At 50.7% G+C, this 15,164-nt stretch overlaps 2 protein-coding genes across 2 annotated transcripts in view; both read left to right on the plus strand.

Moving 5' to 3' along the window:
* PADI2 (peptidyl arginine deiminase 2) overlaps positions 1 to 2,964 on the plus strand; it is a 43,325-nt gene extending 40,361 nt beyond the window's left edge. The window contains exon 16 of the mRNA XM_008506615.2: positions 484 to 2,964. Coding sequence (XP_008504837.1) covers positions 484 to 717 — 234 coding nt within the window. The 3' untranslated portion in view covers positions 718 to 2,964. The remainder of the gene's footprint in view (positions 1 to 483) is intronic.
* Positions 2,965 to 14,740: 11,776 nt separating this feature from the next.
* Positions 14,741 to 15,164, plus strand: part of SDHB (succinate dehydrogenase complex iron sulfur subunit B) — a 32,976-nt gene continuing 32,552 nt past the window's right edge. The window contains exon 1 of the mRNA XM_008507088.2: positions 14,741 to 15,042. Within this exon, the coding sequence (XP_008505310.2) occupies positions 14,971 to 15,042 (72 nt within the window). The 5' untranslated portion in view covers positions 14,741 to 14,970. The remainder of the gene's footprint in view (positions 15,043 to 15,164) is intronic.

Here is a 15,164-nt window from a genome sequence, read left to right on the forward strand (position 1 = left end):
TCATTCCCTCCTAGGGGTGATATGCTTATCCTACTGGGGTCCTGGGGAGTCCTTTACCTTAACAGATAGGAAAGTGCTTTGTGAGTGGAAAAGGCCTTTCGGATGGGAGGGAGTCTCATTGTCACGGAGGAGAGTCTCCTGGGAAGGAAGAGGAGGTTAGAACACACACATAGACACATATATATGCACACGTACATGCATGTGCACACAAACACACATGCACATGCATACACTGATGCATACATGTTTAGCCACATACACGTGCGTGTACATACCCATACAGACAGAAGCGAATTGCCTGGTTTTCCACTCCAGCTCTGCCCCCTCCGTGCCTCAGTTTGCTCACCTGTAAATTGGGGATAATCACAATCCTGCTTCTTAGGGTTGTTGGGAGGGCTCGCTGAGCCTGGACCGGGGCCGGGCATGTGGTGGGTGCTCACTAAATGGAGCTGTTGCCCCTCCCGCCACCCCGGCCCGTCACAGGTGAACATGATCGTGCTCGACAAGGACCTGGGCATCCCCAAGCCGTTCGGGCCGCAGGTGGAGGAGGAGTGCTGCCTGGAGACGCACGTGCGCTCCCTGCTGGAGCCCCTGGGCTTCTGCTGCACCTTCGTCGACGACATTTCCGCCTACCACAAGTTCCTGGGCGAGGTCCACTGCGGCACCAACGTCCGCAGGAAGCCCTTCGCCTTCAAGTGGTGGCACATGGTGCCCTGACCCGCCGGGGCCGGCGCTTCCCTCCTCCCCTGCGTTCTCCAGAGCCCTCGTGCCCCCAGAGCTTGCCCCTGCCTGCCGTGGACTGGGTGGCCCCGCCGGGAAACCCTCAGGAGGTGGGGAGGGTCTGAGATAGCTGTGCCTTGCCTCCCTCAGAAGGACCTCGTGTCCTCTGAAGTCCCCCCCCCAGCGAGCCTCAACTCTGCCCTTCCTGACGATAGCTGGGCGTTTGGCTGTGTCTGTACAGCCCTGACATGAGATATGAAACAAAACCAAGAGCCGTGTCCGCAAACCATTCTCCAGAGATCCTTAGTCTCTTGTCCAAACTGAAATGAGGGGAGAAGGGAAGGCAGCCCTGGGATCACCGGTTCTCCCGGCAGCCATGCCCCGAAGGTTAAGGTAGAGCGTGTAGAAAGGGACCCTGAGACCCCGGACGTACCTTGAAGTGCCATCACCATTTCAAATTCACCTCCCTTGGGGTATCCAGGTGGCCGCCTCCAGTTATTCATTCCTTACCAGCCTCTCTCAAATCCCTTGGCTTTCTCTCTGCCGTGTAGACCCCATTGGCTAGCCTCCCCACCCCTGAGGGTCCAATCATTTCACCTGGAAGCAGACATTATCAGAGCGGCCTTCTCCATTTTGGAGATGCTCCTCCTGCCTCCTCTTTCTCCTGCACGCAGCCTCTCCCACATGCTTGGGAGTTTCTCCCCAGACCAGCATCCTCGTGGCCTCAGAGTTCAGTGTGTAAAGATGCCCCAGGGTCAGCCATGTCCATCTTCTCTTGCCTGGTTCTCGTGCTCTGGCCAGTTCCTGACCTCCCGCCTCTCACGGCCTCGACTCCCTATTCCTCATGCCATCTGTCCAGGCAGCTAGATAAGGGCTTCACCACCAGCCAGGCTCAGACCTTGCCCAGGGTATATCAAAGACCCCTCTTCCCCAGACCTCAGACCCAGCATATAAGGATGCTGGCCCAGCCTCTAGCCCCAACAGCCAGTTCTGCGCCAGCTGCTGGCCTTAGAGACGGATCACTTATCCCATTGAAGTTCAGCATTTGCTGAAGACCCTCTTATTTGGACATAACCAGATTAATTCTCTGGCTCCAGCTGAAAAGACTCAGTTTCAACCAAAAAAAGTTCCTTTAGGGCCAGCTGATGTCAGGAGAATAAGTAAATCATAATTCCTCTTTGAAGTTTAAAAAAGAGCCAATTTATAACTAATGAAAATTTGTCTTCTTGGGAGAACAGGATTTCCTTCTTGGATTATTTCATTCATTCATTCAACAAACATTTGTTGTGTGCCTACTAAATGCCAGGCACAGTGTCAGGCTCTGAGGATACAATGGTTAGTAGCAAATTGGACCTGGTCCCGGCCTCATGGAGCCAGACAGTTCCCAGCATGCAGCCCCCCACTTATACGGCCAGCATCTGCCCTCTCAGTGACCTGCTCTTTAGAAACGCCAGTCCGCTAGATTCAGGAAAGGCCCGGGGCACAGACCTTCCTGCAGGTCACTGTCACAGTGAAATCGGAGGAGGGGTCTTCTTTAAACAGGCCTCCTTCCCATCCAGCTGGGCCAGGACCACCGGACAGATCAGACCCCAGAGCCTTCAGAAGCTGTTGTCCCCACTCTGGGGACAGTGGCCCTTGCCTTTAGGGGCCAAAGCCCCAGCTCTTCTCTCCAGCCCCCGAGCTGGACACCAAGTGCCTGTCTGAGGGTGTTTATCTGGAGACTTAGAGTTTGTCATGTTTGACTTAGAGTGTGTGTTTGGTTAATGTGGGTTTGGGGTGGCTTTCAGTTTGTTCTAGTCTACCTTAAGGGGAAGTGAGCGCCTCCCGTGTAGAGACAGTGTGTGTTTATAGATTTTTCTAAGGCTCTCCCCATCATGTCGGTAATTTCTGATGCTCCCCCGGGATTCAGACGCCCGTTCCTATCTTGCTTGCCCACCCAGTGTGACTACCCTTGGTGTGGACGCGCCCCCTCCCCCCGGCCCGTGGACTCATTGCTCTCCCCACCCCTGACTTTCCATAAATATAGGCCTAGAATACACTTCTGTGTTGCAAAACTCAGCTCAGTTCCTGTTTCAATCTTTATTTTGAAATACTTTATGTAAGAGGGCAGGGGGTGTCACGAAGATGGCAAGAAGCGGGGCACAGTTGCAACTTTCTGGACAAAAGGCTGTGATGGGGATAAAAAGACGTTTGGGGAAGAGCCTGATTAAACAGCAATAAAATAAACGGTCAGAGGGGCAGTCACCAGACTGTTAGTGTGATGTTCATTGCTGCGTCCTAGACACGACCTGGAGGGAAGCAGGCCACACACGGGCCCTCTCTTGGTCCTGCAGCCCCCGCAGAGAGTGAGAGACACACTCTCAGCAAGGGTGTCTCAAGGGTTTGGAACCCCCCACACTCAATGGATGTGTATTACATGGCACCACCCAAGGTCAAAACCAACACCCACAATAAAGTCTATGTTTTACTGGGGTGGGGGGGGGAGTGTCCCAGAAGCAGACCTGCAATGAGCATTTGAGAACAAGTGATCTATTAAGGAAGTGCCTCCAGGAGAAACCAGGAAGGGAGTGGAAGGAGCAGGACGGGGAAGGGGAAAAAGCCACAGGGGAATTTGACTCAGGGGTAGCCTCAGCCTGGCCCTGGAGCTCTGGAGCCGAAGTGGCAGCTCCGAGTTGTCTCATCTGGAGGCGGAGTCGCTGGCACTGGGGGCCTTGGCTCTCCGAATGGGCGAGGGGGCACCAGTAGCCCACAGGCAATCGCCTAAAGAGGGTCACAGCTGCCCTTATTAGCAGCAAAGGAGCTGGGGCATGAGCTCACAGGACCAGAAGAGCTTCCGGCAGGGTGCCAACAGGGCCACTGTTCCGGGTAACACCATGTTCTTATAATATGGAATTGTTACATGAGGGTACTTGTGATTTGACCTAAAACTCCTTACACTATAGCCATGGTCTGACAGCATCTTTGTGAACACACTCTTGAGGCCCTAAAATGGAGCCACCTGGTTGACGGCTGAGCCAAGAAGCCACTTCAGAGCTTTTTGAGATGCACCTAGGGCTTCTCAGCCCTCAACCCCATCTTGGGCTTCTGGACTCATGTTTTGGTGAAACCATTTTAAGGGGCCACTGCAAAACGAAAATCGCTAGTTCTCTTACTCTGAGACCTAATCCGGGGGTCCACGCTAAGTCACGCTTCCCTTTTATACCCAACTAACGTGGCCAGAGCCACAGCAAAGCCAGTCTTCAATGGGGCTTCCTGACCCCCCTGTTTCTGAGCCTTCCCAAGGGATGCCGGTGTGTTAAATCCATCCTGGTGGTGGTTTCGCATCTTGGCCACACACCCACCCCGGGATTGCTGAAGGTCACCCTGAGACATCTAGAACGGCACTATCCATCGGAAATATAATGCAAGCCACAAAAGTAATTTTAAATTTCCTGGAAGCCACCTTTTAAAAAGTAAAAAAACAGGTGAAGTTAATTTTTAATGATATGTTTTCTTTAACCCAATATATCCAAATTGTCATCATTTCAACATGAAATCAAATTTTTTAAATATTAATGAAATATTTTACATTCTCTTTTTTTTATAGTAAGTCTTTGGAAGCTGATGTCTATTTTATACTTATATCACCTCTCTATTCAGACTGGCCACATTTTAAGTGTTCAGTAGCCACAAGTGGCTGCCATATTGGAAGGCATATGTCTAGAATCTTCTTTGCCAGGCTGAGCCCCAGTTATAGAAATAGGCATATTACTTAAATCCCTAGCTGGTCTGACTGCAGTGGCTAACAGAAGTTTATCATAAGGGCCAGCCCCGGTGGCCTAGTGGTTAAGTTCAGCGCCCTCTGCTTCAGCAGCCCAGGTTCAGTTCCCTGGTATGGACCTACACCACTCATCTCTCAGTGGCCATGCTGTGACAGCAACCCACATACAAAAAATAGAGGAAGATTGGCAACAGATGTTAGCTCAGGGCAAATCTTCGTTAGCCAAAAAAAAAAAAAAAAAAGTTTATTATTATAATACCAAAAAGAGAAGCATAAAATAGACACCAGCCATCCCTGGCCCTAGGACGCAGAGTCTTGCCCCTCCAGAATCTCCTCTTGCCTGAGTGTGGCTGCTGCCATGGTACGGGGACTGGCCTCTCTCTCAGCAAGGGGGGTGCCTTTGGCCAGGTCCCCTCTGCTGACTGTCAAGACGGGAACCCCCACCAGCCCCTCGGAAAGGGAAAACATAACCCCCTCCCCTCCAGTCTCCTCCCCTTCACTGTTCCTGGGAGACACCTCGATTCTGAATTTTAATGTAAGATGTTGTCTTGGGGTCCCAGGGGAGGGGAGCTGAGGTCCCTCAGTATCCCAGCCCCTTCATTCCAGATGGGATCTTTATGGCACAGCCAAAAGCCTGTGGAAGGGGGGTCCTCCCCCCAAACACAGGGGCAGGCCGGGATGAATTCTGCCTACCCGGCAGGACTTCTCCAGGATCCTCACCCACGTGGCATCAGGTCCAGGGGGCTGACGGCAATGTTATTGGTAACTAAATATAGTGAGTGACACCAAATGAGAGCATGTGAAATCTCTTCTCCAGCTGGACAACCCAGAAAAAGGACATGCCCGGGAGGAAAGCTCAGCTCTGCAGCCTGCTCTCAAGTCTGACCGACTAAGAAACCTGCTGCTTCATTCGTGCTTTTCACCTCCCTATCCCTCACCGGCCCCCCGCCCCCCACCCCGGCCCTCCTACCAGCCGGGCTCCTGTCCAGCCCTGACCACTGAGAAAGCAAAAGGCTGATCTCGGGCTAGTCTCGAAGCAAACTTCCAGTTTCAGCCCCTCACGCTCCGCAGGCCAACTTTATCACAGTCGTGCGTTTACCCAAGATGACTCTTTAAGAACAGTCTCTCACCGGCATTCCAGGGCCCTATTCACATGCTACTGTCGATGCAAATAATCTATAATCCATCTAAAAATCAAAAGCGGCATGAGTTTACTATGCGACCCAGCTTTGAGAACTATAGCCCGGAAGTGACCCTCACCAAGGAAGGATGTTCTCTGAAGAAATGGGCTGTCCAGACTGGTTCTATACCGTCTCGGAACCAGGAACACATGTCACATATGACAGGAATATCTCTTTACTGCAGTCACGAGATGCTTTGCTGGCGCAGTAGGTCAGTGGTCACAAGGGGAACACAGCAGTTGGGTAATTAATCCTTAGTTTCTGGGAAGACACACTTATTCTTAAAGAAATGCCGAAATGGGAGGAGACGGCATCCCTATCTTTAAGGACATCATTCTTTGCTTTGGGATGTTGTAAATGTTTAAAGCAGGTGTACAATGCATGCCCAACAGGCCACGTCAGAACTTTCTAGAAAAACGAGTTCAGTCTGAATTAGTTTTAAACCAAATGGCTTCCTCATATATTCTGATATATCCTATTACTTCTTATTTGCTCATCACTACTGATGTGTTGAAGAGATATGTTCAACCTTTGACAGGAATGTTTCGTCTTCCTCCTGATGGCAGCTCCCAGCACATAGTCAGTGCTCGGCAAATATGTTTTGAATGAAAGAATGATTCTTCTGTTCAGCTAGGCAGTGGAGGCAGAAATAGTAGCCCCACCAGATGTGAGGGAAGAATAGCCACCTTTTCTTAAACACTGATTATATGCCAGGCATCTGCCAGGTTGAACTATACGAGATGCCATTCTGAAGATCAAAATGGTCAGATAGAGACGATTTTGTATGGTTCGACCTGATATTTTACATTCATCCTCTTATTCTCTCAACGAAGCTGCGAGGTTATTATCCCCACTTTATAGACGAGGAAACTGAGGTTCAGAGAGGAAGTAACTTGCTCAAGGTCACACAGCAGGAAGTAGCAGAACCAGGATTCACAGCCGGGTGGTCTGACTCCAGAGCCCACCAGCTGAAGCCCTGCTCTTGACTACTTCATCTAGAAACTACTTCCCAACCCAAGTTCAATGAGTCATCATTCTTTTATTCATAAATGTTGCCATTGCGCCAGTCATTTTTTAGCATACTAGATGTCCTGTTAGACTCTTACAAGAAAACCCCTCTGGCCCTGTGGCATAGTGGTTGACTTTGGTGCTCTCCGCTTCTGCGGCCTGAGTTCATGGGTTCGGATCCCGAGAGCTGACCTACACCACTGGTCAGCCACGCTGTGGCAGCGACCCACATGCCAAGTGGAGGAAGTTGGTACAGATGTGAGCTCAGGGCAAATCTTCCTCAGCAAAAAAGAAAAGAAAAAAGAAAGCCCCACTACCTGCAAGCAAGATGTCTGGAGATTCTAGGATTCCTATATAAGCCCTTCAAAGGCAGCACAGCCCAGAATGAAATGACCTCTACATAACACAGCATGTGCTCTCTAGACTTCAGCTCAGAGTTAGAGGGCATCTCTAAATCATGAAAAGCACATTATATTCATTCATCCACCCCTTCATTCTTTTTTTCCATTAACATTTATGATTGGCTTCTACTGTGTGTAAAACTAGAGTGATCAGATAATTTTTCATCTAAACCAGAGTGAAAGAGGGCATTACCGATAATTCCACCAGGATAACGAGTGAAAATTGGAACCATGCTGGACAAACCAGGATGTCTGTCCTCCCTGGAAAACCCTACGCCTGAGACCCAGCCTCATCCTTCAAGGAGCTGACACTGAGACAGGGGGACAGACAGGCGAGCACAGGGGCAGACTGAGGCAGGAGGCACTGGATAAATATCTGCTGAACGGGGGAAGGAATAAGGTACAAAAAGCTGTGGAATCGTGCATGCATACAGACACACACACACAGTTATTTCCAGCCGGGAGGGTGACCAAGGGGGGCCTTGGTGTGCATTTGGGCTGGGAGGAGTAAGCGTTGAATGACTGTAGGATCGAAAGACTGAGCAGAGAAGGGCTGCCAGGCTGAATGGAGATGCGAAGGGATGTAAGTGTGTGTGGCGTGTTTGAGAGGTGGTGATCAGAGAAAGAGGCCAAGATAGAGACTGAAACACCAAGCCTTGAGCGAAACACCAGGGCTTGAGCGATGGGAGCGCCCTGAAGGTTGGGGGCAGCTGCAGTCACCTCCTGCATCTTAGAAAGAGGACAGGAACTTCTATTTCTTTCTTGCTATTAAGCTAATAGGAAAAACATTTTTAAGAAACTGCCTGAGTAATAATCAGACCACGGTACATCCCTACATTTAAATATTTTCCAGTATATAAGATGAAATAGATCTACGTGTCCTGACATGGAAAGAGCGCCAAGATACAGCACTTGATGTTGGTATTTAAAAAACGAAAAGAGCGTCAAGTGAAGTCACGGATTTCCGAAGTAACACACATATGTAAATACATGCAAAGAAAAAGACCTGGAAGCCATCCCGTGAAACCAACAATAGTAATCACTTCTGGGAAAGAAAGTGTGACCAAGGGGATTTAATCTTTGTCTATGTTGCTCGAAATTTTTACATAGTGAGAATTTAATTACACATACATTTTTAAATAGTTTTTTTAAGCTGCCTAAAACTCTTGGCATCTTATGCTGAAGTCTTCCCATTCTGGTTAGCATAATCTCTTCCCCTTTATAATTCACAGCTCTCTTTTACCTCGTTTCTTCTCCGAGCTGGGCTTCCTGCCACCAGTTTGAGGTTTATTGCTCCTCACAGATACTAAGACATTTTCTCGTCCTCTCTGCAGGTGCCTATGATTCTCTCTCTCCATTTTACATAATAGGAAATTAACGCACAGAGAAGTTAAGTAACCTGTTCAAGGTCACACAGTAAATGGCTGATATAACAGGATTTGAATGCCCGAAGGCCTGCACACTTAACCACTCCACCTCCACGCCTCTCTAGGTCGACTCGCTTTTAACTTTCTGCATCCCTCTGACTAGTTTCGTTTCCAGTGAGCTGATACTTAGCCACAACAAAGGAAAATTTACCACTATCCCTTTTTTACATTTCATGGACATGGCTGTCTCTGATAGAAAGGGGTGCTCAAAATTCAGATTCAGCTGGAAAGGGAGTTTTATCACGTACGTGTTTACAAAGCACACACCCACACACAGCCAGAGGGCCAAAGTAACTGCTAATTTGAGGGTATGCTGGTGATGTGGCAGGCAGATGGGAGTGAGAGAGCAGTTAGCAGGGTGGGTGAGTTCTAATTTTGTGTGCGTGTGTGGTGCTATAGAGCCCAGCAACGTGACAGTCCCCAGAGGGCCTTGGGGCCCTTGCTAAGTCCCAGCAGCTGAGCTGACTTCAGCTGTGTGAAATGCACCCCGTCTGGAGTGTGGGTGGCTCGTGACTTTTGCTCCGGGAGTTCCATAGGGGCTGCTCATGAAACTGGAGAAGCCTGTAGCATATGATTGTCTCCATCCCACTCAGAGAGAGTATTTTGAGAAGTCTAATTATATGGTGGGGTTTGGGGGGAAGAGGGTGTAGATAAGCCCTGTCTAAGAGCTGGCTGAAAAGGGCTGTTGGGAGCCCTGGGCAGTTCCGTGAGGCAGGAGCACCCTCTGCAGGTAGACCAGAGTGGCTGCAAGCGCTGCCTTCCCGTGAGCCTTGGGGGCATGCCCACAGCCCAGCCATCTCCCTAAGACGCTGACCTCCTAGCTGTGCGACTTAGGGTGAGTTGTTGACCCTCTCTGAGGCTCAGTTGCCTCAACTATAAATGAAACACAAAAATCCCTGCCTTGTGGATTGCTGTAATCGTTAGATAGAGAGAACGTACCCACAATGCCCTGCGGAGGGCCTGGTCTGCAGGAAGTCCTCCAGAGGTGGCAGCTGCAATCAGCAGCAGCAGCAACAGCCCCGTCATCACTGTCATCAGCATCTTGAACAATAGTGAAGATGACCACCCACCGAGTGCCCTAGCAGAGGGAGGAGGGCTTCTCTGAGAGCAAGCACACGCAGGGTCGGATGGGGCAGGGGCCAGAGGACATCTGGGCCAGGTGGCTGGACAGCAATGTGATTTGCCAACCATGTCTGTTCCAATTCTGAGAAACTGTTTTCACCTCCTCTTCTCCCGAGAGCCCCGAAGTGCCGAATTGCGCTGCTCCCTGGAGGAAAACGCCCCCAGCCAGAGAGCCGGGATATACTTGGAGGAGCCCAGCTATTTGCAAATCTCGCAGTGGCGGCGGGTGGCGGGCCTGCTTGCATCCATCCACAGAAGGGACTCCTTCTGCAGCTGAAGGGAGGGAAGGCGGCTTTGTCTCCTGCCCCGACTCAGCCCCAGCCTCAGGAGGGTCCCCTGCTTTCCCCCTCCTGCCACCCGCTCTCTGTAGGTCGGAGAGCTGGACCACGTGGAGCTCTGCACTGTGATCACCACCAGCCCTTCCTCCTCCATTCCTGCCCATCCAGGCTCCCTCCTTCCTTCACTCTGCTCCCTGAAAAAGCGGCCAACCCCCTGGGTGTATCCCAAAAGTTATTTAATGCTAATAACGCTGGGGAAACAAACAGGGGTTGGCAAGATGAAGATAAGATGGAGAATCAAAAAATAAACAAGGAAGCATAGTTTCTGGTCTTCGCCAGGACAAAAAGGAACCAGGGGACTCGCTTTCAGTTCCCTTGACTGACTCAGTCCTCTGGTTTTTCTTGGAGAATACTGTCTTTACTTAAAATTTTGATATTTGATTCATCATGGATTGCCGGGGGCCGAGGCAGCATTTGATCGGCTGTTTGACAGGGTCCAGCCAATCAAGAAGAGCCGAGGGGTGCAGGGCGCCCCTCCGCAAGAAAATGAAAAGCCGGCCTTCTCCCAAGCTATGCTGAACTTTAAAAACTTGTTTTTCTTCCCTTTGTCTTATACCCCATTTTCCTACTCAGGCTGTAATTTTTCCAGATGGCCACTTTAGAGAAAAGAGCGTGCTCCCCCCGCGGGGTTGGTACTGAGAAAAATATATGGACCACTTGCACGTAGCCTTCAGGATATCGCAAGGGGCTAGTTCCCCCTGACGCACATAGACAGTGGGAGAACTTTCCTCCCTAATGAGGGGTTCGTACTAAAGAGAATATCTGGATCAAAGCAGCTGCCTCCTTCTGGTTGATGTTTTGCTTTTCCTCCAGTTTCCCTGATAAGCATAGACATACTTCTTCCTCTGTAGTTAATTAGAATTTTCCCCCATATATTAGTTATTGAAAAATATATTATTCCCCTGCATGTGTTTGGCAAAACATTATAGAAGTCTTTTCTTAATTGCTGAAGTCGCTTTTGTGCAGGAAAAGATAGTTAACCTCTGCCCCCCTAAAAGTTAACTCTGTTCCCTGTAAGATTATACTTATCAATGAATGCTTTGTGGTTTACTCTGCAAGAACATCTGTACTGCCGTATTTATCCCCTGCTAAAAAAGATATAAAAACGCTGTAAAAACCAGTAAAGACAGACTTGCTTTGTACTTCCTTATCTCTCTGAGAATATTTGTAGAGCTATTTCTGTACTAATCCTGAAAAATATAAAAACGACACTTGTGCACAGTAAAGACAGACTTGATTGCGCCGACTCAAGTCTCACGCCCCCTCCCTCATTGCGCCGACTCCGTCTCTCCCTCAGGAACCTGGACTCTGCTGGAGCTGGACTCCGGCAATGGATTTTTTTGCTTTTTTAAAAAATATAGCATTAAAATATTCTTTCTCTTAATGACTGAGTTTTTTGCCCCTCTTCAGTTCTGTGCACTCACCTTGCCCTGGTCATGACCTGGACATGGAAGCTGCCTGCGTCTGCACTGGGCTCCCTCCTGCCCTAACCCACCCCCACACCCGGTCTCTCTTTTCACCTTCTACAAGGAACAGGGACCGCTCATCCTTCATTTTTAACTACATTAACAACAGTGACTACATCTCTACTATGTGCTGGGTGCCAAGCCATGCACCTTGGAAACAAAAATAAATGTGTTCATTCTTTAAGCATGTGTTGGCCACCTACTGTGTGCTGGTCACTGTGCCAGGCTCTGGGGCACACAACAGCAAGCAAGACAGACATAGTTCTTGACCTCTGGTGTGGGAGGTTCAGAAAATAAACATATTTGTAAAGAATTTAAAAAGAAACTCGCAGGTAGCAATAATTTCGACAAAGAAAATAAAATGAATGGGCCATACCCTGAAAATGCCCACAGTCTGGAAAGACAGACATATAAATGGGTTATTGTTAAGCCAGGTGTTGTGTGCATTGAGGGCAGACGCAGAGCATGTTTTGATGGGGGTGGTCAAGGGGTGACCTCCTAAGGGAGGAGAAAGGAGGAGCTGAATCTTAAATGCTGAGGAATTGGCCATGTGAGAAAGGAGGAAAGGATACTCCGGATCCAAGACATGGAAGAGAGTGAAGGCAGAGAGGCGAGGGACAGAGCAGGTTTTCTCACAGACAGAGGTGAGACGGGAGGGGCCGGTGGGGGGGCCGGCCCTGGAGGCCTTGGAGGCTGTGCTGGGAGCTGGTGGATGACTGGCTGTGGTGCAGGAGGAAAGTCAAGGAGTATGCCAGGTTTCTGGCTGGGAGATTGGGTAGACGGTGGCGCCTAAAAGAGGAGAGCTGTAAACTCCTCCCGTGAGATGTACAATCGGGGCAGGATGAGTTTTAGAGGCCACTGGGACGCCCAGATGGAGATGCTCTGGAGACAGCTGGACTAGGAGAGAGTCAGCCAGAGAGATGAAGAGAGCAACGGCCCACTGGACAAAGGCAAATGAACTTCTGAATTTGGGATAAGAAGGCCCCTGAGTCCCACTGCAGGGATCAATTGGGGTGAGGCAGGGGTTTTCTCAGAGGCAAATAAATTTCCCAGGCAATAAAATCATCTGATATTTCCCCCTAACTCCAACCCCCCTTAGCTCTCTGGCTGGTGGGGGTGGGGGATGCCAGGGGGGAGGGGGGCGGGCACCAGGCACAAGATACCAGTAATATAGTTGATTGTACAAATGATGGTTGGTACAATACAGTGCTTTTTGGATTTAATTTTTAATTCTAGGCTTGATTTCCAACCCTTGGGGAAGAAAGAGCAAGATTCTAGAGCAAGATTCTCATTCAGGATTGCTCAACTTTCTCATTATCCAAAGACTAAGAAAGTCCATAAAATGGGAATCATTATTGCAACTCAAAAGAGTCATTACGAAGACCAGACAAGGTGTTTACATAAACACATTTGTAAGTGACGAGACTCAGCACAAATATAAAGCGTCCAGCAGACCGTCTGGTGGAAAGCAACACTTCGCACTAGACAAATGGAAACAAACAAAAAACCTCGGGCCTTATCACGAGGACCCCTTGGGAAGATACGTCAGGAGCAGGACCCGAAAATCTCCGAGTCCTTCTGCAGCTGTGCCTTTCTGGAATCCCAAAGTTCACGGCGGAGGTGCAGCCGCCCAGGAATTTATTCCTCCATAACTTTGAGCTCCTCAAATCCCCATGAAGCTCAGGAATGATGTGACTGCAGGGCACGTGGCCCCATTGGCACCGAGAGCCCTTCATAAATCAAGGTCTCACTTCTGCTGGCCTCAGACTGCTTTTTCCAAGGTGACCAGGGTGCAGTAAAAGGGGAGTCACTGATCCAGGAGGGGCACCTGCCTTGGAGATGAAAGAACCCTGAAAACGCCAAGAGGACCGGTTCTCTTGAAACATGTCGTTTGTGGGGAGAGCACAGTCTTCCTTATGTCAGAAGACAATTCGGCCAGGAGGAGTGAGAGGGGAGCAATTGTCTTCCCATGATTTCATCCAATTTGGCCCAGGAGGCCCTTGGAGCAGACTCGGAGGAGCCCTCTTGCAGTGCTGGCTCAGCTCCAGTGGAAAGTCAAGGTGACCTCAGCCCTGTCACCAGTTACCCCCAAAACAGACCCCCCCAAGGCAGCCACTTGAATCACAGGATCAAATCAGCTGGCCCAATGCCCTATGATACAGGCCAGGAAACTATAGGCCGGAGATGGGGGAGGACCTGTCCGAGGTCGCACAGCCTGGAGGAGAAGATTCAAGGTCAGACCCAGGGGTCCAGGTTGTTTCCCGCGGCCTGGCTGCGCCTCCTTTAATGCGGCCACACAGCAGTGCAGCCGGGTTCCAGCCCAGGACTCCAGCAACTTAGCCCCATCCAACCAACTCATCTGGCCACCTTAATTTCCCCAGTAGCATCTAAACGAGCTGTGAGTGTGGAAACCAAAGACTATGAAAAAGGGCCCTTCCCATCTCAAAAACAAGTGGGCAGAGAAGCAGATGCATCGTTCCTGAGAAACACAGGTACCTGCAAAGTTAACCACCTTCCTAAACGCCTGAGGTGGTTGAAGACACCAAGGGACGTGGAGGATGGGGGCCATGGCCTGCCCAAGATAATCCAGCCTCCCCCACCCACCAAGGGAGCCAGGCTCTGAGATGACCCGAGGAGGGGTCTGAAAAAAGCAGCTGAGATGAGTAAAATGGAAGCTTAAACACACACACACACACACACACACACACACACACACACAATTCTCTCTCGCAAGACTGTCCTGGGGATTAAGTAAGATGATGGATCATAATGTTTGGCACATAGTAGGTGTTCAGGAAATGATTTTGAGGTTAACTGGCTCACTAAGGCCCCTAGGGCTGGGTTCCCTTGTTACCCCCACTTACAGGACAGAGCCTACCATCCTGCTACTGTCCCGTTACTGCCCACTAGAGGAAGTCCAGTGAGGGCGGTAACCGCGCCCCGTTCGCTTGCTGTAGCCTCCCCGCGCCGGGCACATAGTGGGTGCTCCATACATATTTTGAATGAATGAATGGATGAATGGATGAATGACACATTTGCTTTCAAATCCCCTCCGATTTGCCCGGGACTGAGGGGTTTCTCGGGACGCGGGGCTCTCAGTGCTTGAACCTGAACTGTCTCGAGCAAATCTCACTGTGACTGACAGAAATGTCTGATTAAAGCCATAAGCGACAGAGTTCAAGGATATGAGTGACAAATTTTCAGGAAGAAAGGGGTTAAAATTGGCCCGGGATTCAAATAGGGTGGCTCCGCCCCCCGTGTACTTAGTCCCACCCCCTTTCCTCTCGGACTCCGCCCCCTTCTGGGAAGGTCACCTTAGGACCGCGGGTGGCCAACTGGGCATGCGCCGATCCCTCGCAACTGCGCACGCTCGTGTTGGCTCGCTCCGCCTTCCCTCCGCCCACTCGGGAAGCCGGAAGACACTCGGTGGCTCCTGCGCGGCTAGCGCGGCCGCGGTGGACGCGGGCTCGCCGCCGCGGTGCTCGGTGGGACGCCGGCGGAGAGCGACCTCGGGGTTAAGGGGTGGGGCTCGACGTCAAGAGCCAAGATGGCGGCGGCGGTCGGAGTCTCCTTGAGGCGCAGGTTCCCGGCCACAGCCCTTGGCGGAGCGTGCCTGCAGGTGAGCTCCGGGGCCGGAGGGAGAGGGCAGGCGTGGAAGTCACGGAGACGGCCCGGAGCCGAGGGGGCCGTGGAGGGGGCTGAGGGAACCCGAGGCAAGGCCTCGGCGAGGGGAGCGCCCGC

This window comes from Equus przewalskii, chromosome 2 (genome assembly GCF_037783145.1).
Source record: "Equus przewalskii isolate Varuska chromosome 2, EquPr2, whole genome shotgun sequence".
Lineage (NCBI taxonomy): Eukaryota > Metazoa > Chordata > Mammalia > Perissodactyla > Equidae > Equus > Equus przewalskii.